The sequence below is a fragment of the Polypterus senegalus genome, chromosome 14 (assembly GCF_016835505.1).
Source record: "Polypterus senegalus isolate Bchr_013 chromosome 14, ASM1683550v1, whole genome shotgun sequence".
NCBI classification, from domain to species: Eukaryota; Metazoa; Chordata; class Cladistia; order Polypteriformes; family Polypteridae; genus Polypterus; species Polypterus senegalus.
The window spans coordinates 132,092,537-132,117,113 of NC_053167.1; the positions used below are offsets into that span (position 1 = coordinate 132,092,537).

The 24,577-nt window shown below is 40.7% G+C and overlaps 1 protein-coding gene across 1 annotated transcript; it reads right to left on the reverse strand.

The window, feature by feature from the left end:
* Positions 1-2,045: 2,045 nt before the first annotated feature.
* Positions 2,046-24,042, reverse strand: usp1 (ubiquitin specific peptidase 1). Its single transcript, XM_039734427.1, has 9 exons — positions 23,738-24,042; positions 16,199-16,423; positions 13,717-13,846; positions 12,162-12,260; positions 11,873-12,036; positions 10,636-11,336; positions 5,520-5,684; positions 5,229-5,430; positions 2,046-3,075 (listed from the first exon to the last, which is right to left on the reverse strand). Exons 2-9 carry the CDS (start codon positions 16,363-16,365, stop codon positions 2,346-2,348), a joined length of 2,358 nt encoding a protein of 785 aa, XP_039590361.1. The 5' UTR covers positions 16,366-16,423; positions 23,738-24,042; the 3' UTR covers positions 2,046-2,345.
* Positions 24,043-24,577: the final 535 nt, after the last annotated feature.

A 24,577-nucleotide genomic window follows, 5' to 3' on the forward strand; every position in this document is an offset into this window, starting at 1 on the left:
GAAGTATCTCCGCTATGCTCAAGTCCGAGGCGTGCTTGCTGTATTCCTTTCTGAGGTTTCTTTTAACTTTTAATCTTTAGTTGTGTTCATCTCCCAGAATGCTTTGCAGTGCTAGCCAATGAACAAGCAGCTACTGGGCTGACTAACCAATGGGGTGTTGATACTTTAGTCACTCTGGTCCTCCCTCAGCACATTCCACTTTAGTTTTCTGGAACAGGCTGTTTAACAGTATTTTAAAATCAATGTATTTAGGACATCGTGTGCACACTACTGGATGACTTGTCAAAAAATAAATAAATTAGGGTTTTAATACTAATTAAAATATTCAAATATATTTGAAAGTTGTTTAACTTTTTAATGGCTGAATATTTTTTTGTTTTTTGAAAAGCACACAATGCACTGGTTTCACACATAAATCAACCCGTTGCTATGGGAGATCTGCATAGGGGCGGCTTAATGGCCAGCAGGAATGCATGGTGCGCCGGCTACGTCTCTGTCTTCGCACAACAGGTGGGCAACGGTGGCAGTCGCAGTGTGACACAATCTGGTTTGTACCTCCCGTCATCACAAGTGGTGGTCCTCCTAGACGAACGCTGCTGTAAGCGTATCATCTACGTGTTCAGCACGATCAGCTAGGGACCAATAGGCTGAATCTGGTACCGCACTTTCATTTTCGATATACGTCTCCAGATCACTTGCATCAGACTCAGAAAAGTCAGAGTGCGATTTAGCGATAATTTATGCAAAACGTCCATGGAGCATTTTGCTTTGCACGTATGCTTTAGTATCTCCAGATGTTTGCTCTTCATTTCTCAGGCACGCGCAGGGAGTCGAGGTCAAATCAACAAAGCTACATAACTTTTCTTCAAGCAAAGACGAGTTCTGTCGCAATTACCAGCTGATTACCAGCCTCTACCCCTGAATCTCGACAAAAGTCTACGTCAGCCTTAAGAGTTAAAGGTCCTTTCTGCTACTAGGTAGACAGTTGTACTTGCCAGGCTGTGCATCGACGCAACCTCCACTTGAAAACACGACTCATCACAAAAATGAGATTTTTTGTGTGTATGGAAAGTGACCTGACCGATAAGAAAAATTGGAATTGGGACACTTCACACATTCGTACAAAAATGGCTTAAAACCCGGTAAACTGCCCCTGTGCCAGTGCAAAACGCGCCAAGTCCGTTATCGTCGCAGTTTATACAAGTCGTGCCACGGCGAGTCGACTCGCGCTTCACAAAAGGAGTTACTCAATGTAAATCGTTTTTGCAGATTCCCTCATTTTTATTTGGAAAACACTTTCATCAACAGCAACTTAAAAATTCTGCTACTTTAAACTAAAGTAATACAAAGCTACATTTTTAAACAAAATTCAAAAGAAGTGTAGGCCACGGCCTGTGGAAGATGCAGCAGATCCTGTGTGAGTGGAGCGGGGCGCCACAAGATTAAACCAACAGGGAATTCTTATCCCCCTTTACAAAAATATAAAAACGCACGTAATCTTAATGCTCGATTCTGAAAAAAAACAAGAAAAGTGTCAAGCCAGCAGCCTCCCAAGGACACCTGGTAGATGAGGTGGCTTTCACGACACGGAAGATGATGCTCTTTAAAAATTGTCGATTTTAAAGCTGGTTCAAGAGTGACAAGAAAGAGGCCCAGGAGTAAAGTGGTACGTCTAGGGCACTCGGCAAGTTGGCACAGCTGGTAAGCAGAAAACGGAGCAGTGCTACAAACTTGATTAAAAACGAGCAAAACGCCGACTGGCAAACTGCCGTGCAGAAGACGCGTAACCAGAGCGGAGAGTGAGAGGTGGAGGTTAATGAGGACCGATGGCAGCGCTCACTGTGTGGATTCCACGAGACGAGTAACGACGTTTTTGATGTCTGCGGCTGTTCAGCGTTCGTCACCAATGAGCTTTGCGGTTTATGTTGCCCATAAAACAGATTAACATTTTCTTCTGCCGTTGCCAAAGTACAAGGGGTCAGTAACACTGGAGTGTGAATTGCTGTAATGGCTCGTACTTGTTATGAAAGAAAAGGCTGAAGCAATTAAAAGCATAAAGAGGCAAAATAAATTTATTATATGGAACTTGGGTATTAAATTTTGGCCTTACACAATCATTCTAATATCATCAAAAAATAGATTCATTTATACAATAAAAATGCACTGCACTGTACGTTAAACCAGAGGCAGGCCATAGTGCACGTGAGGAGTTTCATTTTGAATTAGCTTACTTTTTTTATTTTACTACATGAATAGTAAAGATTTGAGTAAATTGCACGGGTTAAATGCCAAGGTGCTGTACAGGAAACAGGAGTTCATAGACAAGAACGAGCAGCAGGTGGCACTCAACACGGCGAGCTCTTCTTGTAGAAGAGCAGATACGGTGTGGACGTCGAGTTGGAGATGGGGGAGCACGAACTTAAAAACTCCCCCTCCTCAACAAGTCTCACCTCAGAGTCGTCAAACAGCAGCCATTTGCCCTCGTAATCCGTAAGACTGCAGTGAGATGGCCGCTCGGCGCAGTCGGCAGGACTGCTGCTTGTGTGTGCCGTGACGTTTTCTTTATTAGACTCTGCTGCGTCGTCCACAAGTCCATTAGTAACGTTCTGTCCCACGTGTTCAGCTTCGGTCGTTACTCCCATTTGCTTCTCGGGGTTGACCACTTTGGTGCCACCCATTTCGAAGCTGGAGATGCTTCTCTGGCCACCCAGCAGTCCAATGCTATCAGACGACTTCTTAGCATTGCCTTTGTTCGAGGGGTTGTGGGAGTTGCTGTTCATGCTGAACGAGACCTCTCCATCATCGTAGTCCTGAGGGTCAAATGATCTCGCCTCCCTCTCGTCCAGCGGCTCCAGCCTGACGGAGCCTTCGGTATCCTTGTTAAGGTTCTGTAGGTCCATCATTTTGACGTACGTTGTGTAGTGACCGCTGCTGATGGTGACTCCGCTGTGCATCACAACAGCAAACAGTTCATAGGGCTGTTTCGACGGCTTTGTGCACCACTCGTCCAGGGACAGGAGCAGCGGGGTCTGCAATGGAGTGTTCACTTTGGACAGGCCAGCGTAAGGATCAAACCTGCAGGAGACAGAAGGCAGAGTGAGCGTCAAGTTTACATGAAGAACTGGGCGTCAGCATAGCGGAAAAGTCACCAAGTGGAATCGAGCCTTAATGGGGTTACAGCACCAAAACCTGTTTAAATGACCGTGGTCTCCATCTCCCCTCTACGTGAAACCCTAAATGACACAAACTCTCTGCCACTCCACAGTGAAGAGCGTCTTACAATGATCTACGGCAGGCACGTCAAACTCGCTACCATTGGTGGGCCGCTTCGACCGCCATACGCGAGTAACAAATAAGTTACTGTAGCTTTCTTTCCAATACTCAAAACTTTAAAAAATGTAACCCTTGAAGTTTAAAGAAAAGCAATTTATTTCCATGCAATCTCCGTACAACAGTGTACATTTAGAGTGTTAGCCGCTTAGCTAATTCTTATATAGGAGTCTTACAGTCTGAGATCTATTTCTTCTATCCTGACACTTGGCATCTCTTGTTAGTAACCAGTTCGTCAATATCAGGCTTGAAATCTTGTGCAGCTGCCACTTTTATGACGGATGAAAGGTGCTCGACAGTAAGTCTTGAGCAATGTGGGGTTTTGGTAGCTTTCATTAACGAAAACAATTGCTCACAAAGGTAAGTGCTTCCGAACATAGACCGTACTCTCGATGCCAACTTACGGATCTGCACATACGAGGGTGGCAGGTAAGCATACAAGCCTGGCACACCAACTTCATTGTATTTTGCCTTCAGAATAGAATCTGACTGCAGTTCAGTTAACTCCATTTGGATAATCTCAGGCGCATTCTCAGCGTTGTAAGAGTATGGTGACGTAAACAGCGCAAAGTCCTGTTCGTGTGGACTGAAATCATCAAAACGCTCACTGAATTCATTGCTCAGTAATTCAAATTGGGAAACACATCCTCCAAAAATCTAATTTTACTTTACTAAGTTTACTTCAAAGTTTATATTGTAAAATAAGCCGATCTGCACTAATTTTACAAACTCAAAATCAGAAAAAATTGTTAATAAACAACTCACCAACTTCTCACGTCCACTTCAGATCTTCAGCTGTAGTCTGCACTGACTGCTCGTTACAATACTAGCACAAAATTACATAAAAATAGCGCAAAAAAAAACATGAAAATATCCATCCATCCTCTTCCGCTTATCAGAGGTCGGGTCGAGGGGGCAGCAGCTTGAGCAGAGAGGCCCAGACTTCCCTCTCCCCGGCCACTTCTTCTAGCTCTTCCGGAGGAATCCCAGGCCAGCCGGGGGACAGTCCCTCCAGCGTGTCCTGGGTCTTCCCCTGGGCCTCCTCACCAGGGAGGCGTCCAGGAGGCATCCTGATCAGATGCCCGAGCCACCTCATCTGACTCCTCTCGATGCGGAGGAGCAGCGGCTCTACTCTGAGCATCTCACCCTATCTTTAAGGGAAAGCCCAGACACCCTGCAGAGGAAACTCATTTCAGCCACTTGTATTCGCGATCTCGTTCTTTCGGTCACTACCCATAGCTCATGACCATAGATGAGGGTAGGAGCGTAGATCGACTGGTAAATTGAGAGCTTCACCTTATAGCTCAGCTCCTTTTTCACCACAACAGACCGATGCAGAGCCCGCATCTCTGTGGACGCCACACCGTTCCGCCTGTTGATCTCACGCTCCATTACGTGAAAATACGAGAGATGTTACTACTCGTGAGGGTCAGTTCTGCCCAGTGGCCAGTTTCAGCAGCCCAGCCAGTAGTGTAGTGTAGCCTGTCAGGCTGCTGCAGCCTAGTACTTGAGTTGCAACATCACGGCTCATTAACTTTGGTCAAGGCTTGTCGGTGGTAGTGTCATGCTAGAGTATCAAGGAGCCGACACCGCAGATGACATTTCCGGTATCATAATATGGGAAAACGTGCTTTTGTCAGAAGGTGGAAGTAAGAAAAGTCAATAAGTAACGCCAAAGATGCAGAACGATTCAATCACAAACGATAGTAATCATTTTGTACAAGTTTAGTGCCAACTAGGATCCGTCATGCAGGCCACACAGATTTCTGTTGCAGGCCACGTGTTTGACATGCCTGATATACGGAATTAAAAATTCTAATCATTTTATTGGCTGCAACCCAATGACAGTAAATGATACAAGGCTCGTAAGCTAAAAGACGTGCGGTTTGTGGACGTACTCTGAAGTGTTGGCAGCAAAGCACTTGAGATGAATGGTTACGACTTCGGGCGTCTTGTCAAACAGAAGACTTCGTTCGGCTTCTGTGTAGTGGTGGCAGGTCTCACAAAAATACTTGTCTTCCCCAACGATCCTTTCCACAGATGCAAATTGTGAAATGGCCCACTTGAGGGTCTTTAATTCCATCTTGGGATCAGGAGAAACTAAGATAAAACGAGAGAGACCCCATCAACCAACGAAGACCAATAAAACGGCAATACTGCATAAAATGGGGCCACGTTCAACTACCCACTTTCAGAAATATCCTGGACTGTGTGCGACTCGTTCTCCTGCACTGGGACGCTGATGTCTTGGAAGTCCTCTCTGCGTTCAGTGTAGCACTCGCACTCCAAGCACCGCGTCCGGAGGACCAGCTGGCCTTGAAATAACCTCTGCAGCAGATTAAAATGGAGCTCCTCTACAAAAGAGACAAGAAAACAAACCATCAATTCATTGTCTGACCTCGGGGAAGATCTGCCAACTTCTAGGGTCCGGTATGAAGCTGCAAGTTTAGTCCACCTCAGAGACATGGTGTTTAGCATTCCTGGAGGCATCTGGACAGGGTGCCCGTCATTCGTTAGCAGCCTCATTTATAAATGTACAGGCTTGGGATCCTGGCCTTGAACGATCCGAGTGCCTCCAACTAGTGATTTGTAATTGTAACAAGAACAGACCATTCAGCCCAAAAACTTGATCATCTTATTTACTGAGATAATATCAAGACAAGTTTTAAAGACCCCCTAAAGCCCTGCTGTGCACCTACCTGGTCTCTTATTCCCAGTGGCTATGGATCTCTGTGTAAAAAAAAAAATACTAATATTTGTGCAAAACTTACCCTCAAGTTTCCAATGATGTCTGCACGTTCCTGATGAACTCACTTTAAAGTCACCGACTCGATCCACTGGACTAATTCCCTTCACCATGTTAAACTCTTCACTCAGGTCTCCTCTTAATCTCCTGTAAAAGCTCAGCTCTTTTAATCTTTCCTCATAACTCACCCTCTGTAGCCCCCGAATCAGCCTAGTTGCTCCTCTCTCTGGACCTCCTCTAGTGCTGCTCTGTCCCTTTTTGTAGCCTGTAAACCAAAACTGCACACAGGACTCCAGATGAGGCCTCACCAGTGTGTTATAAAACTTGAGCAGAACCTCCTGTGACTTGTACTCCACATGTCAAGGCGCTATATAACCTGACAGTCTGTTAGCCTTCATAATGACGTCTGAACACTGGAAGTTGATAGCTTAGAGTCCACTGTGACTCCTAACTCTTCTCATAAACGTTTGATTTTTAGATCTCCCATTGTGTGTTCAAACCACATTTTTACTTCCTCCATGTAATTTACCGACATTTCATTGTTCATAAATCTGCCCACTCCTGTCTGCTGTCCAAGTTCCTCTGTAACAGCTCATCATATTCTCAGTTATCTGCACTTCCACCTGCTTTACTATCGTCATCAAACTTCATGAGCTCATTGATTATACTCTTGTGCAGAACACTTATGTGCATTAAAAACAACAGCGGTGAGCCCCGATTCTCATGCAGTTCCTCTCACCCTAACCCCTTTGGTTTCCTGTTGATTTCCCACTTACTTTAGTCTGATTCCCAACATTTCAGGTGGGACCTTAACAAAAGCATTTTTAAAATCAAGATACATAATCTCATATGAACCATTCTGGTCATGGCCACTTGTTGCTTCCTCATCGATGTTCAGTGTATTGGTGAAACATGGTCCCCCACGACTTAACACTGCTCCCGTTTTAGACACGTGCTGCTTGAGCTTTCCTCTAATTTCTCGCACGTTAAGCCTACTGGCCTGCAATTACTTGGATCACCATTTTATAGAGCGGGTTAACATTTCTGTTGTGTGACGTCTGTGGGCCATCTCATCAGCGTCACGTACAGCACAAAGCGGGTCTCCTGCTAAAACAACTACCTCCTTCTTCTATAGGTCAAAAAAAATTAAAAATCATACAAGGAATGTCTCAATAAGCTTTACCAGGCCCCATTTTTTGACAGACACTCAGCCTCCACTCTAAAGGAGACAAGGGGGGAAAAAAAAAAACCTCCCGATAAAGCATTGTGGGGGGAAAAAAAAAAGAAATCTTGGGAAAGGCAGACAGCAGCCCCAAAATCAAGTCTCATATCAAGGGGGACAGAATGGCTATTTTCATTATCAACGATCTGCTTAACAGGAACAGGAGCGGCTGCCTGATTAGGTTTGTTCCCCCATGCCACTCTTCTCCTGAACTGTGCCAGCTGCAGGGTATTATTGAATCACCTTGGCACAACAGATAGGTTTTTACAAAGATTTTTCAAAATGTGTCAAAAATGACTACTGTTGGGGCGGAGTGGTGGCTCTGAGGCGAAGGATCTGCACTGGTATCCTGAAGGTTGCCGGTTCAAATCCAAGTCACTGCCAAGAGAGATTCTACTCTGCCCTTAACCTTCAATTGTTCCAGGGGCGCTGTACAATGGCTGACCCTGCGCTCTGACCCCAAGGGGTATGCAAAAAAACCAAGTAATTTCCTAGAATAAAAAAAAAATAAAATAAATAAAAATGGTTATGACCAAATAGAATAGGAGTATCCATCAAAGGCTCAGCCTTCACAAGTAAAAGATGGACCACAAACTTTGTGAAACAGTCGCCAGTCAGTTCATTTCTCAAGGCAAGATTGAAAAAAATTTACAGCTTTCACCATCTACTGAACATTAAATTGTGAAAGGGATTCAGGGAGCCTTGAGAAATCTCGTGTGTGAGGGGCAAAGTCAGAACCCACTGCTGAAGGTGGGTGACCTTTGAGTCCTCAGGCAGCACTACATGACAGTGTGCTGCATGGAGCCATTTGGCCTCGTGAGCACTTTAGAAAACCGTTGGCACTTGACACGGTCCGCTCCTGCATCCAGAAATGCAACCTCAAACTCTTACACAAGGAGGAAGCCATACTTCTGTTCTATGCAGAAATACCAGCTTTGCCAACAAAGAGTGCGTGTGCTCGACTTGACACGTCTGCTACTGAGAACGTGTGGCGCACCATGAAGAGGAGAATCAGACAACGCCAGCCAAGGACTGCTGAGCAGCTCAAGTCTTGTGTCGAGCAAGAATGGGCAAAATTAACAACTGGTATCCTCAGTTCCCAAATGATTAAGAAGTGCGCTTGGGAAGGCAACATAAGCCAGCGGTAGACAAGCCACTGTCCCAACTGTGACTGAAGGTGTTAACAGGCATCAAAATTCAAATCATGTTTACAGTCGCATCAGTGAAAACATTGAAAATCCTTTTCTTTGTACTTCTGTCACTTAAATAAAATGGTTCAAGTACAGTAAGTTTTTTTTTATTTTTTTATTGCATTTTGGAAAATGTGTCTGTAATTTTAAACACTTGAACAAACTGATACTGAGTCGAAGTGGCCTCACAATATTTACCATTGTTCTTATTACTCTGCAATGACTCATACTGTGGCATGGTGGTAGCACTACTGTCCCACAATATGGAGGTCAGGGTTGTTGTCCCGGAAGTTTCCTTGTACAGCGTCTACATGATCTCCCATTTACACATGCAGATCAAATTGGCAAGTATAAGATTCAAGACTTTTTTGTGAGGAGAATGGACATTATCTGGGTTAAAAGCAATGTAAAGATGATAAAGTATTTTCACTTTTATATAAAAAAAAAATATTTTGAAAGGGCCTTAAAGTGTTGTCTGTATAGTAAAATCCCAAGGACTTGATGATTCTGGACTGCAGTGAGGCCTCAATGCCCACAAATGCACCTGAACACACCACGTCTCTCACATAATGACACATTACAGTTAAACCCGAATGAGACTCGGGTGCGATTTCCAATATAAAGCCTGAAGAACTCTCAGGATGGTGTTCTGTTGCCATCTAGTGGATGAAACAACAAAATGTCGAAAAGCACAAGTGTGACTGTCTGTCTGGTTGCTGTGCCTCAGTCATTCCAAAAGATGGCACATCACAAATATTTTTAGTAATAAAATGCATTTGTCATTTCAGTTGAGGGTCACTGCTCTTAACTACAGCACCGCACAGCACAGCACTCTGTAAACGTTAATGCGGAGGTCTGCGTTGATTTCTAATATTTTGACCTCACCTTGAGCACTGTAGCACAGCAAGTCATCACTCGTCCATGCATTTTGCAACTCTAACTCCTCGATATTCAAACAAAACACAATGGTGTGTAAATGAGAAGGTGTATAGTCCGTTTGAAACTGAACCATTAACGATAGTGATGACAATAGCGATGTCTGATGACAAATTCACACAGATAGTGAAACTTGACACATACAATGGCACTGTATGACCAAACTGCCGTGATATGCCAGGTGAATTCGACAACCTTGTGGCAAAACTATTAAGATCAAGTAAAAGAACAACAAGGCGTTAGCCAGCGCCCCCCGTCAATGTCGGTGTCAGGGTAAATGTGAAGGTTGCCTAGCATTGTGCTGTTGTAGCCTACATCCATCGTGTGGACTGAGCACTGACATTCTACCCTACCACGCTCAAGCGTAAGAAAAAAATAAAATCAAACTGCACACAGAAACGCTTGTACTGCGATGATGACAATGCTAGGCTGTGTGTTGGCGACGGTTTCCAAACATGTCACACGAAGGACGTGTACGAATTGTGCATCAGTACAGCAGTGGAAACTCAAACCTTTCTCCCTGATGGCATTTCAGTTTTTATGCATTTCTGTTACATAACATCTTTTCTTGTTAAAATAAATTCAACATTTTTGTAGGTTTTTCCAGGAGAAAACAAAACTAAGGAGGTTGAAGAATTCAAAATAGAACCAAGTTTAATATAAAGGGCCGCTGTTAATTGTACAGAAATAAGGATTTTAAAACACAGTATAAGGTATGCAGATGATGCAGAGCTAATCTCTGATTGGATGTCTTCCTGGCATCACAGAATGGACCGACAGTAACTTCCTTAAACTAAAAAAGTAAAAACAAACTCTAATCTCAAGTCTTAATTTTCCGTTTCTACCACACTTGTAACCTTAATTTTTCGTTCATGATTTGTAAAGTATATTTCAGCTACAGTAAATACTCTTCAGCATTAAAATGTGCAATAAATATTAATTCATACATGTTGTTGATATGGCTGCAGGATTTCAAGCATACATCACGTAGGTTGCTTTTGCTAATTACAATTTTAAGTCTGGGTATTGGGAGTTTGTGCAGCCGACACAGCATGACAAGCTGCAAAGTCGGGCACCGCGTCCTAAATGTCAGCTGTACATCTTGGAAAGGAGAATGCGAGGTGCATTTCCTGCATTTCTCAAAATACTTGCAAGAGGCAATGAGAAACAAAAAAGAAACTGCATTCCCAAAATGCCTTGATGTTGCTCACCTTCACTTGCAGGTTTTTTTTCTTCCAATTTAGCAGCTGCTTCATGTAAAGAGCTCAGTTTCTTGCCATTTTCTGTGGCTGCCATTTCTGGCGAAGCCTCTTTCTGCGCGACTTCCTTCTCTTGTGGTTTATTCCCATTAGTCGTTAACTTTCCCACACTACGGAACCTGGAGAAAATAGTGGGCTGCTTGCTGGAGGACATTAGCCATCCCAATTTAGGCCGTTTGGTTTTCTTGCCAGGCTTCGCTGATGCATTTTCACCATTTCCGTCAGATTCACTTTCATTCCCCTCCATATTGTCATTGAGGGATTTCCTTTTTGATCTCGTGAAGTGCTTATTGTCTACTGGCAACTTTTGCATTTTAAGAGATTTTGATTTCTTTTTAGGATTTCCAATATCTGAATCGTTTTTTCGCTTTCCGTTCCCTTTTCCTTTGGCAGGGGATTCCCCACCACAGCTATTGCCATTTTCTTGTACATCATCTTCCTCAGTTTTGATGCTTTTTGGTAACACGCTGCATTCGCCTGCTTCATTAACTACACCGGATGCCACTGGAGAGTCACAGTTATCTGTAGATTTTTCAGTAACCTTGTATTCGGCTTTTAAAGCATCACAGGCTTCCTGGATATATCCCAGCATGCACTGAAGCACCTCTTGTGCATCATGTTGCAGATATCCTTCATACATTGGATTGAGCTGCCTAAAAATAATAAAAGATTTAAATATAATTGAAAATTCAACATGGAAGAAACATTAGAAGGGTAACAATTAGACCACATGTATAGTAAAAGACGCTTCAAATTTGTCTCATCTTTAGGATCATTTCTTTTTATCATATTCTGTAATTTGATGGACACAAAGATATTAGCAAGTACCCTTTTAGCAGCTTCCATTTCAGTTACACCAGTAATACTGGGAGGGAATATATGTGGCATCCTTTCTTTTGAACAATTTTCCCTTGAAAATGTTGCTTTATTGTATTTTATTGTGATATGGCAGCCTTGATTATTCCAGTATTAAAAAAAAAAAACCCGAGGTTGTGGGCTCAAATCCAGCTATTTACACTGCCATGGACTGTGTAACTGTGAGCAAGTCCAAATGGGAAAAGAGAAAATGAAACAAATTGTATCTCAAATATTATAAGACGCCTTGGACAAAGGCATCAGCCAAAGGATAAGGAATAGAAATTACAAAACACCACCATCAAAAGTGAAGGACTTAACAGATTAGATTTACCGAAGTGTGTGCACCAGTCTCCTGGGTGGAATTGCAAGTTCTCCATCAGTATATTTTTCTGGATTAACCAAGAAACTGGATTGAAGTTGATCTAAAGATACCAACAGGTTATGAAAATTGACAAGCAACTCGAGACTTGCTGGGGTGTCCTCTGATACAGTTTCCTATTGGATGAGATAGGGTGGGGGTATAAAAAATAAAAATTTAAGTATTGGTTCATGAATAGAAACACAAAAAACAAACTAGTTTAAATATTTATGTTCTGGGCGTTTTCAATGTATTTACTTACCTTTTCTTTATCCTCATCTTTTTGCCGCTCTCTTTTCCTTGTACACAGTTTATGTAAGTGAGCAATCCCCGCTTTGAACCCAGGACAGTAGTATAAAACCTAGGAGAACAACATAACAGATTATTGATCAAATGTTTAACGCATTATCAAGAGTGAATACTGATAAAAACTATTTTTTCTGCTGAGCAGCTTTTTCCCCCTTTTTAAAGGGAAAACCAAAGACAAAACGTTAATTCTATAATATCCACTCATTGAGCAAATTCAAAGGTACACTGTGCTAATACTGGGTAGGGACCCCCTTGTGCTCTCAGAACAGCTTCCTCTCTTCGTGGCATGGGTTCTACAAGATGCTGGAATCACTCCTTTAAGATTGTGGCCCATGTTGACAGGATTAAATCATTTTCGGTAGGTATGTCAGTTGCATATTCATGCTGTAAATCTCCTGTTCTACTGGATTCAGACCTGTGTCTAGAAAGGCCACGTTTGTGAAACCAGTTTGAGGCAACTGTTGCTTTATGAAATGGTGCACTATCATGCTGGAAGTAGCCATTAGAAGATGGCCAAAATTGAGGCCAAGGAAGAATACACATGGTCGGCAGCAATACACAAACGGGTTGTGACACTGAAGTAGTGATTAATTGGTATTAATGGACACACCATTCCTCCACCATCATCAGCCTGGACTGTTGACTCAAGGCAGATTGGGTCCATGGATTCATACTGTTGGTGTTAAATTCTTACCCTACCATGTGTGTGCCTCAAAAAGCCGAGTTTCATCAGATCAGGCTGCATTGTTTCAGTCTCTAGCTGTCCACTTTGGTGAGCCTGTGCCCACTGCAGCCTCAGCTTTCCATTCCTGTGTGACAGGAGCCGACAGACCCAAAGTGGTCTTCTGCTATTGTGGCCCATCCACCTCGATCTATAATGTGTTGTGATTATTTGAGTTACTGTTGCCACTTTGTCAGATCAAAACCAGCCTGGTTGTTCTCCTCTGTCCACTCTCATTGGCAAAGTGTTTCCCATCTGTGAAACTGCTGCTTACTGGACTTTGTGTATTTTGCACCATTTGAGGCTGTTGTGTGTAAAAAATCCCAGGAGTTCAGCAGTCACAGAAATTCTCAAACCAGCCTGTGTGACACCAACAGTCATGCCACAGTCAAAAGCACTGTGATCACATATTTTCCCCATTCTGGTCTTTGATGTTAACATTAATTGAAGCTCCTGGCCTGTATCTGCACGATTTTAGGCACGGAATTGCTGCCGCATGATTAGCTGTTTAGATAACTGCATGCTAAGCAGGCGTAAGTAACAGTTTGCTCAGTAAGCATAAATACTCATGAAAACACAAAAGGGAAATACGGGAACCCAAATGGGCACTGGGTCAACTTCCTCAAGGCCTACTTTATAAGCCTTTAAAATCAATTCAAAAAGAAATTCAATACTAAAATGTATGTTTGTTTGCATTAAAGATAAATGGCATTAGTTACCCAAAGGCTGTGGGGAACTTAACAGCAGAGCACTGCACATCACATATTGTACACTAGGACCTACATACCTGTAAAATACTATTAAGATAGCAAGTATTTCCAAGGTTATTTAGTCCAACAAAAGGAACAAGATTTTCTCTCTTTTCGTAAGTATGAGGAGATGCTGGGGGAGGCGGTGCAGGCACAACCTGGTCAGAGCTGCAGAGAGGAAAATCAAATGGGGAAAAATGGTAAGAGATCGGCATAAAATATCATTCCTTTTACATTTACCAACATTCATTAGGAATTCCAAGGTAATCATTCCAAAATTAGGGGAGCACTGGGTTTCCGGACTTAGCATGGCCACCTCACAGCAACAAATACGTGAGCTCAGCTCTCAGCGCAGTCATCTCCTGGTGCAGTTTTACAGGAGCTGTATGCATGGCTTTTCAACTGTTAACAAGTTTCTACTTCCATCACAAAAACATGCATGTTAAGCAGCAAATGCACACTGGCACTTGGTATGAGCAAGCAAAGGTGCATTTATATTATGTAAGTGATGGAACTCATTTCAGTATTTCTTAACATGCTGCTGGTACAGGCTCCAGCCAGCAGCAAACCTAGAATTGAAAAACACAGCTTGGGGTACACAAAAAAAAAAAAAGGGTTGTTCAAGTTGTCTTGTAAGCTTTGTGGTTAGAGTACCAAAATATTTTTAGACTATTGTTAATGTGAACGTAATACTACATTGTAAAAGTTTATATTGTATTCTGTGCTCAGTCTGTACTCAACATTTGAGGTTTGAATTCTGTTACTTTCAGTTGTCAGTCTGGGCATTTACATGCACACACAACCTGATTAAGGCAGAAACCTTTTTTTGAAAAATCTACATTTACAGGCACAAGTTAATTCTCTGGTGTTTTCCTTTGTCAAAATGCACCAATGTCCTTGTGTGCTTTAAATGTCAAATTACTGCTTTATTTATAGCTTTCTGTTACCACGCTGCATGTATCGCCTTCTTTTCTGCTTAGCTCTGCAACGGAGCCCCTGCACAGGACACGGGATGTGCGTTTCTAGCCTTACACCCTGTGCCACGGAGATGATGACAATGCAGATAGTTTTTACTTCAATAAGAGGAGTATTGCTTTAGGTTACTAGATACTTTAAAAAGTAAGCTAAGAAATGCACATTACTGTTCAAGATCATGCTGCCGAGTTTAGCACTGTACATTCAACTCCTTAACATAAACAGCCATTTCTGCAATATATGGACAGATTATTTCAGCCAGGAGAGGGAATAATACAATTGCCTCAGCATTTTCCTTTGGAAATGTTGTGAATGATTTTACTCCTGGCAGCTGAAAGCACATGTGAAGCAACTAATTGCATGGGATAACACGAGTGCAGCCGACATGAGCAGAGACTGCAAAACCCTTAACTGTAACCTGGTAAAGGGTTTACATGGCCGCATAATCTGGTTATTTGTTGACCAGGTTTCCCAGGAGCCAATAACCCATTTCTAGAATTGGATACAAGTTTACATGGCATTTTAGAAATCAGGTTTCCATGAATAACCGATTTATTGAAGTACAGTGATCCCTCGCTATATCGAGCTTCGACTTATGCAGCTTCACTCCATTGCGGATTTTAAAATGTAAGCATATCTAAATATATATCACAGATTTGTCGCTGGTTCGCGGATAATGGGTCTTTTAATTTAGGTTACATGCTTCCTCAGTTTGATTGCCCAGTTGATTTCATACAAGGGACGCTATTGGCGGAGGGCTTAGAAGCTACCCAATCAGAGCATGTATTACATATTAAATAAAACTCCTCAATGATATACAATATGCTTCCCGCGCGGTGCTTCGCACACTTCAAAGCTCTAACAGCCCATATTGATTTTTGATGGGTTGCTTTTCTCTGTCTCTCTCACTCTCTCTGACATTCTCTCTGCCTGACGGAGGGGGTGTGAGCAGAGGGGCTGTTTGTTTAGAAGATACGGACGCTCCTCTAAAAAATGCCGCTTTATCGCGGTGCTTCAGCATACTTAAAAGCCCAACAGCACGTATTGATTTTTTGATTGTTTGCTTTTCTCTCTCTTTGACATTCTCTGCTCCTGATGCGCGCACTCCTTTGAAGAGAAGTTTGCATTCTTGTAATTGTGAGAAAGAACTGTCATCTCTGTCTTGTCATGGAGCACAGTTTAAACTTCTGACTAAAGGGTGTTATTTCATGTCTAGAGGGCTCTAATAGTGTTAACAGTGTGGGAGAGTTTATAAGGGCTTAAAATATATACAAATAACCACACAAACATATGGTTTCTACTTCGCAGATTTTCATCTATCGTGGGGAGTTCTGGAATGCAACCCCCGCGATCGAGGAGGGATTACTGTACATGTAAACACACTGCTTGTCATTGTTGGTGGAAAAAACACACAGAAAGCAGTTATTTTGGACCAGAAGTAATCAGACCTCATAGTTTCATATGAGATAGGAGAAAATATTAGTAAAGAAAGGAGAAGAGTAATAAATTAAGGTGGTTACTTTAAATCTAAATGCAGTTACTAACCTTTCAGCAAGAACGGATTCTGAAGGTTTGTGTTCCTCCTCTTGAGAGTCTGAGAGATCAAGAGTCCTTTTAGTTTCTTTTTTCTGAAAAAACTTCAGGGACAATCTGTTCTTGACAGGCTTGGCCTTTGTGGCTCCATTGGCGTCACTCTGCATAAGGCCAGGCATTCTGCACTTTTTTTCTGTTCAGTTTCTGCTTCACAGAGTTGCAAGCATCTTACACAGCCTAATTTAAAACAGGACATTAAAATAAATTAAGACTCATTTCAACAATGTATTAACCAATATCTGTGTTTGAGAGACAAATAACATGAAAAAGTAAAAATGTTTTAAATGAACAGTCTACTTGAAGTAAACAATTTCCAGTTCTTCAATCAAATATCTAATACTAGATAAAGCGCACCTTACTGAACACATGCCTTATTAAAACAGCTAATAGCTAATGAACGAAGTGATCCAACAGTTTGGAAAACGTCAGTGCTCCCTAATTAAAGCAACCCAACTGAAGGGATATTTTGACTTCCCTCAGTTTGGAAAGGACTACAAAGTCATTTCTATGGTTATGGGACTCCACCAAACCAGTGAGAGTCCTCATCTCCACAGGAAACACTTCAGGTAAGGTTCACTACTGTTTCAATTGGCAGGCCTACCAAAACTACTGCATGGGCACTGTGGAAGACCTTTATCCAGAAAATCTCCAAGGATCACAAAAAAGTATCCAAAGATCTGCAACTTGTCTTTCATTAGGAAAGGTCAGAACTCTCAAATCAGATCAGCACAGAGCAAATGTGCTTCAATATAAAGTATCAAGAACAAGTTGCTGTTAGCCAAGAATGCAAAGCTCGTCTCTTCATTTGCCAGGACAAATCTGCATAATCCCCCAAGCCATTAGGGCAGGGGTTCTCAAAGTCGGTCCTGGGGACTCACTGTGGCTTCAGGTTTTTGTTCCAACCAGATTTATAATCAGTGACAACTGAACTCAATTAATTAGCTGGTATTTTTTTTCCTCTTCTCTTATTCTACATTAACAAAGCAAAGAGGCATGATTTTTACATTTAGAAATATTTCTGCTTTTGCTATAGATTTAAATGCTTAACTCCTTTTTGTTGCTTTCATTATATTTCACCCTCTCTCTGTGCAGTTTGCTTCCTTCATTGTATCTTATTAATGACAATTAAAAACAAGCAGAGCAGACACCCAGGTAAATGACACTGAATCATGAAAGGCTGCAACTACTTTAGCGTCAGACTAACTAATTAGTAAATAATGTATTAAACAATTAGAACACCTGAAAAAGTAGAATAAAAAATCAAGATGGATATATTGCTAAAAAGAAAAAAAATACATTATTCCTATATAACTGTCTCTCTCTCTCTCTATATATATATATATATATATCTATATCTATCTATCTATATCTATATCTATATATCTATATATCTATATATCTATATATATATATATATATATATATAAACCAAACTTAGTTTTCTCATTTTTATAGTGTTCTCAAAACACAATCTGGGAAATAACAGTTCACTTAATTAGCCCAGGATTCCAATTAAAAACAGAAACTGGTTGGAACAAAAACCAGCAGCCACAGGGGGTCCCCAGGACCGACGTTGAGAACCCCTGCATTAAGGAGAATTTGCAGATATAAAAAAAGTCAAAAATATGTACTGTAGTTAGGAGCCAATGGACTTCATACACGATCAAGTTAGAGAACATAGCAAAGAGTGATGAAAACGTGTCCACTGAATGTCAATCAGTCAATCATTCTCCATCCCGCTATATCCTAACACAGGGTCACGGGGGTCTGCTGGAGCCAATCCCAGCCAGCACAAGGCAGGAACAAACCCATGGGCAGGGCACCAGCCCACCACAGGGTGCACACACACACTCCCCAAGTACACACTGGGGACAATTTAGGACTGCAAATGCACCTAACCTGCATGTCTTTGGACTGTGGGAGGAAATGATCACTGCTGTTCTCTGCCTTAATTTATGTCCAATTCTAGCAGATCTTCTTTTAAGAATGGAGGTTTGACTTAAAGTGTAATCACTTTGAAACCGGTCTTGCACAACTTACTGGAAATGAAACCACACTTTACCAAATATAGTAATGGCATTTCTTCCACTGTTTATAATACTGATCATTTTTCTAACCATATCGTAAAGAAATAACAGAAATTCAACACGAATAAAGCAACTTTCTAAACTACTGGCCTAGAGATATGAGCAACATTTTACAACTGTAGTGACTTTTATAGCTTTCTCCATTATATTAACACCAATACATGCTGCACATTATCTATTTTCCAGTCACTGTTAATTCAGATTAATCCCATTTACAAGACTCGCTTTTTCATGCATTTTCTTTTTAAAAAAAAGTGACATGCTCACAGTTGCACAGACAGTCAAAATTTAGAACCTTCATTCAAATGGGAATGGATGATGCACCTAATTTTAGAGAGTACAATGCACGCTAAGGTTTTTGGATAAACAGATCAATATTCATCTCAGGGAGGAATGTAGCTTTTTTTGGAAGCACAATAGATAAACAAACATAATAAAACAACTGCAAGTGTTATTATTCAAAAGTTATTGTCTGTTTTTAACTGCATTTTATTACTCTTTACTATTGTTTTATATCAGTATGCTGCTGCTGGATTATGTGAATTTCCCCTTGGGATTAATAAAGTATCTATCTATCTATCTATCTATCTAGGCCTATTGCTTTAGGTATGAATTAGCCTCTACAGCATTTCTTGACACACTTCTACAAATAAATCCGATGGCTTTTTTTATTTCATAAAAATTTAAATATTTTTCCTACATATCTAAGTCAGCCGTAATAGTACCTGGATTAGACTACTGCACCATATGAAAGCTGCTCCATGGCGGATATATACTTTTTACAGTCTTTGGAAATAATAAAATAAATATAATATAAATAATAATATAATAATACAATACAGTATGCAAGCAAGAACTTATCTGTACTCTGTATGTGTGACAATAGTACTCCTCCTCACAGACAGTCCCTTGTTTAATAAGAAACCATACATTTTGTACTTACATTACTTATTTTACACTTAAGACTTCATTTATAACAAACAAAATGTATTTTATACAGTGCGTCTCTATAGTGAACGCAACCACAAGTCACTCAAAGTGGAAATAGTACTACTGTTTATTTTTTTAACAAAAGCACAAAGTTTAGGGGACTTGCTCAGGATCACACTGCAAGTCAGAGACACGGACCAAACCTTGGGGCAGAGCCTCGAACACAAAACACAACTGCAAAAGAAATGCAATAAAGGCAGTTTTAGGACAAACTAAAAAGTAACCCATTGCTCAGATTGAGCAATAATGAGGATGGCGTCAATTGGTTGTCAGACACCGACACTGAAACTGATGTGTGATGCAGCACTGTACAACCAAACTTCTCTGATATGCCAGGTAAATTCTGTCACATGAAGCTCCACTGTGGTGCAAAAGTAGCTGGGTGACAAAAAGGCAACATTATTGCAATCAGGTGGAAGAGCAAGCAAGATGTTAGCCCCTTAAACACTGCTCACAATGCAGCAATTGTCAATGTTTATGTCACGGGAAACGTGCAAGTCTTTTGGCCTTGTGCTATGGTAGCCAGCAATAACACAAAGGGTGCATCGATTGTGCAGGTCTGGCAGTGACACTCATGTGCAAGCAACACAAGAAAAAGAGTGTAATGAATGATAGCAAAATTAAAGGCCATCTTCACTCTAGCCAACTTATACAACATAGTACTGCAAGTTCTGAGTCTAACACTTACTTGGCATTGAAAGTTTCACTTTTGTCTTTTTATACTATTTTGTATTATGTTTTATGCTATTGCATGGAGCAACTGAAATTTCTTTGGGGAGCAGTAAAGTACTACCAACCTGTCAGCAAAAATGTTGGTCACTTCCTAAAAAGCACAATCATAATTTCATTTTGAAGATTCACTGGGCGGTAGCAGAGAATGAATAATGCTGAATAGACAGGCAAGCTTGGCTGTAACGCATGTAACATTAAATCTAGTTAAAAACATTCAGAAAAGAACTGTTGGATTTCTTCACATTAATGACTGGAAAACAGTTTATATCACATGTAAAACTGTGGAGATAAGTACATAGGAAATATTACAATTAGAAGAAATGTACATTCAATTCTGTTTTAGTTAGCAGCTCTTGCAATTCTGGACATGTGCCACTATAGAGAAGCATCAGGAACATAGCTGTAACTTTAAAAGAAAAGAAAAAAAAGGGATTATTCAAGTAATACTTGGACATCCTTTGAATAAATTTGCAAATTAAAACTACAATGGACTAAAAATTGTGCGGTGAAAAAGTGACTGGTGGAATAATAAAAGAGCTGTGTTAAACTATATGTGACAGGCTCCAAATATATCTAATTAATCTATCTCCTACTTGTCAAAGCAGTTGATGGTTAGGTCATTAAAATACCATGGATGGCAAAATGTTGGCCTCATTGTTTTTTTTCTGTCCTCCCTGGCCATCTGACCTTACTTTTATTCTATGTTAGTGTTCCCTAATTCTACTTTTTTTTTATATATAATTTATTTTGTCTTTTTTTCTCTTTCTTCATAATGTAAAGCACTTTGAGCTCCATCATTTGTATGAAAATGTGCTCTACAAATAAATGTTGTTGTAAGAAGTTGCATATAAACACTAAGTGGTAGCTCTAACTGGGATCATTCAGAGAAATGTCAATATTCCTTTTACTTACAATGTCAACACAAATACACAAAGAAGAAAAAACACATCCTCATAAGACACAAAAGTAAAGCAATACAAAATTGCCAGAAGCATTTACAAAGGAACTCTTCAGGTTAAACAATTTACAAATATTAATTGTAAATTTATATTCTGCTTTACTATTTTTCATGTACAGAATTAAAAGAAAACCTGACTTAGTCTTTAAAAACTCAAACATGGAATATTTGACAATATGGCTTTGTGAATATGGTATCTATCCATTATTAATATATTTAAAAAAAAAACCACACACACACCACACAACATACTGTGACTCACTCACATAATTGAAAGACAGGAATGAAAACAGAGTGCCAGTCCAGTGCTGAACACACACACACACACACACACAATTAAAAATATCTTCTAGCATATGAAAATTGTGCAGGTAAAATTTGAGTTAGCGATTCTTCAGATTAGGTGGATCAGCATGTTAAACTGGCCCTTGCATGTGTTTACTCTATGATGGGCCAGTATCCTGTCCAGGGAATGTCCCTGCCTTGTGCCCGATATAAAGCGGGTTTAAAGAAATGGTTGGATGTTTACTATAAAAATATCGCAATTCAAAGCAAGTCAAATCCAAACAAAAGCCCTTATTCAGGGGAAATTTTAAGTTTAATTTTTGAAAATGATGAAATATCTATTAAAGTTTGTCCAAAATACTTTCTACGTTAAACTCAACATTTGCACTCCTATAAATATATTAAGAAATACATAAAGGACTACATATATTTCTTATATGTTTAGATGCCAAATTTACTGTCTTTTAAGTTAATGCCATCCACAAAAACATGACAGGTGACAAACGAAGAAGCAACCAAACTAACCTCATTCAATTACTGTTGATCTGATAGACAGACTTTATTAATCCTCAAAGGGAAAATTTAAATACTCTAGCAGCAGCATACTCCAGTGAAAATAAAAAATAAAAAAAAATAGCAGCTCAGACATAAATTACATTTGACTATTGGATTATATGATGCTCTTAATACCTCTTATTTTTTTATCTTTACAAATGAACAGAATTTTTTTGGTGCAGCAACATTGAATTCGTTTCTCTCCTAGACATCTGACCAAGCACGAAAGTGAACAAAACGAAAAGGTATGACAACACAATGAGAACAATGAAAATTCCATTAGCACACAAACGCAGCACAATCATCTCACCTGCAAAACCTGCTCAGACGGCCGCAGCACTTTACAATGAGGCAAATACTCCACTGCCGCAGAGACTGTTGGATGCCACTCTCGATTTTAATACGACCAAGCCCGGCTTTCAGGTAGATAGCATGGCCACCCCTTTAGCGGCATAAAGCCACGCCCACACGTTCCTCGCAAAAATTGTGCAAATTAGCATATAGGAACGCCCACTTTTCGAAGACCAACACTTCTGTAAAACGCCGTCACAAACTCTTAGTCTCTTGACGCAGACTCTACACGATCCAAGTGCGGTGGATCATGTGGCTCAGTATAAATTAGGAGACGTAAACTTCCAAATGTATATTCTGAAAGAACGTGAAGACATGGCATTTCGTTACTGTTTTAAAAGTAACCAAATAGTGTACCTTGAAAAATTCATCCATTTTCTTACCCCTTTTACCCTAGGAAGGGTCGCCTATCCAAACAAGCATAAGGCGCAAGGCAGGAACAGCAGCTGAACAGGGCGCTAGTCCATCTTCATCACATACCAAGTTGAAATCGCCATTCTACCTGAACTCGGGTCGCTGGACTATGGGAGGAAACCCACGTGAATACAAGTAGCGCATGCAAGCTGGACGCAGGGTGCACCCAAACCATGAACACCGGTCTCCTTGCTGCAGGGCAGCAGCGCTACTACTGCGCCACTCTGCAGTCCACAACCTGAGCATGGCAGTATGCAGGTTAAATAGTTCCCAGGTTAATTCACATTTTGATCCCGATTACAGGGCTGTCTTTTTCCTTTCTCTTTATGACCCCTCCATACATCACTGAAGATGACTGTGCTCCAGTTGAAACAAAAATAATTCGTCCATCTTGAATAAACTTTTCTGACAAGCACTGATAAACTATCACGCAGCTACATTAACTAACTTTACATAGTACCTTTCAGAGTAATGTATAAGAGAGAAGCGTAAACGAATCTCAGTAGTGCGCAACAGTGTTTCTTTAATAAGGAAAGTGCAAAAGTTAATTTTCTGACTCGACATATTCAGGTTTCTATCCGAACTAAAGCAAACGCGACAGCATTTAATTACCGATTTACTGGTTAATACAGGCATATACCATAAAGCGCCACATTCAATTCTTTCTGGTGCTGCCAGTTATTATATGTACTTTTCAAACCCCGTCTCTTTACTCAACACCATTGACACTTTATTAAATCAATATGTGCATACATGTAGCGAAGCCCACAACAAACACCTCGAACAGCGGACATACTGAGCGGGCAAGTCAGCAATCGGAAGACCCGCCTCCGGCCACTGGGAACTCGAGCGGGGAGTCCCTGGAATTAACCTACAAAGCTGCTAAAAGCCTATAGGTTACACATGTATCCGGTACCACAACGAAATAAACAGCACAGCAATAAATCGCAGCAACTTCTCGTTGTTTCAGTTTGTTTAATGCGGTCATACCAACAATATAACTCCTGCTAGTGATTCCTCCCATCACAATAAAAGCACGCAGCATTACCGGCCCGTCAAATTCACATGCAACTTCTCAATAAAACATTACTCACACCTCGTACACAAAATTCCACTCACCATTTTTATGCGGTAATCCATTGCATTCCTGTTCGTTTGTAAAGTTAAACACTCCGGCTTCCACCAAACAATAATATCACAAGCCTTTCCTCTCCTTAGTAACTGGTAGACTTGGCGCTTTTTCCACCGACAGGACCCCTTTGCTTAGGTAGGTTTGCGCAATGCCTGTAGAGAAATTACAAAAAGAAACTAAAATATAATGAATAATTTGTATGTAACAAACAGATAAATGACGATACTGTGTTTCTTTTTCCGAGTTTTAATAATTAATTTAGTTAAGGCATTTTCAGGACACCCATTACTTATGCTTACGATGCAGGAAGTGTGGTGTTTAGAAAAGAGCGCGTAGATAGACGTGCGTTATATTAGGAGCAGTAAAACGAGTGGCCGAAAGCCGGTAATTACGTATTACAATGATAACAATTTTCAAGTAAACTAGTTTGTGTAATGTATAGAAAATAGGCATAGTTTTATGTTAATACGTTTTTAACTGAAGGGTTTTATCGCCAATTTCATTCTCTAATATGTTCATGCTGCGGCACGTCTTTCTTCAGTTTAATTTTTTTCTTCTTATAATTAGAATTTTAGCCCTATAAAATATTACATCATAATTGTAATAGTATAATTTTTGTTATTTGTAGCTAATGTCCGAAGAAAGCAATCCGGCACCCTGTTGACAGGTAAGGATTTGGGTTGAACAGTTCGTACATAGCCCTCTCTATACGGCAAGTGTCAGCCAGTGCGAGCGAGCGAGCGAGCAGGCTAATGAAATCATTCGGTGCAAGTATCATTAGTCTCGTGCGTTTTTATGTTTTACAAGTTAAAATGCCCTGTCCTCGT

What these genes read in the sequence shown, in the direction of transcription:
- usp1 (XM_039734427.1), bottom strand. Translation starts at nt 16,365, where the DNA reads ATGCCTGGCCTTATGCAGAGTGACGCCAATGGAGCCACAAAGGCCAAG. An exon ending in AGACTGGTGCACACACTTCG is followed by an intron (nt 11,337 to 11,872) that starts GTAAATCTAATC and finishes TATTATTTTTAG; the next exon opens with GCAGCTCAATCCAATGTATG. An exon ending in TTTGCTGCCAACACTTCAGA is followed by an intron (nt 3,076 to 5,228) that starts GTACGTCCACAA and finishes TGTCTCCTGCAG; the next exon opens with GTTTGATCCTTACGCTGGCC.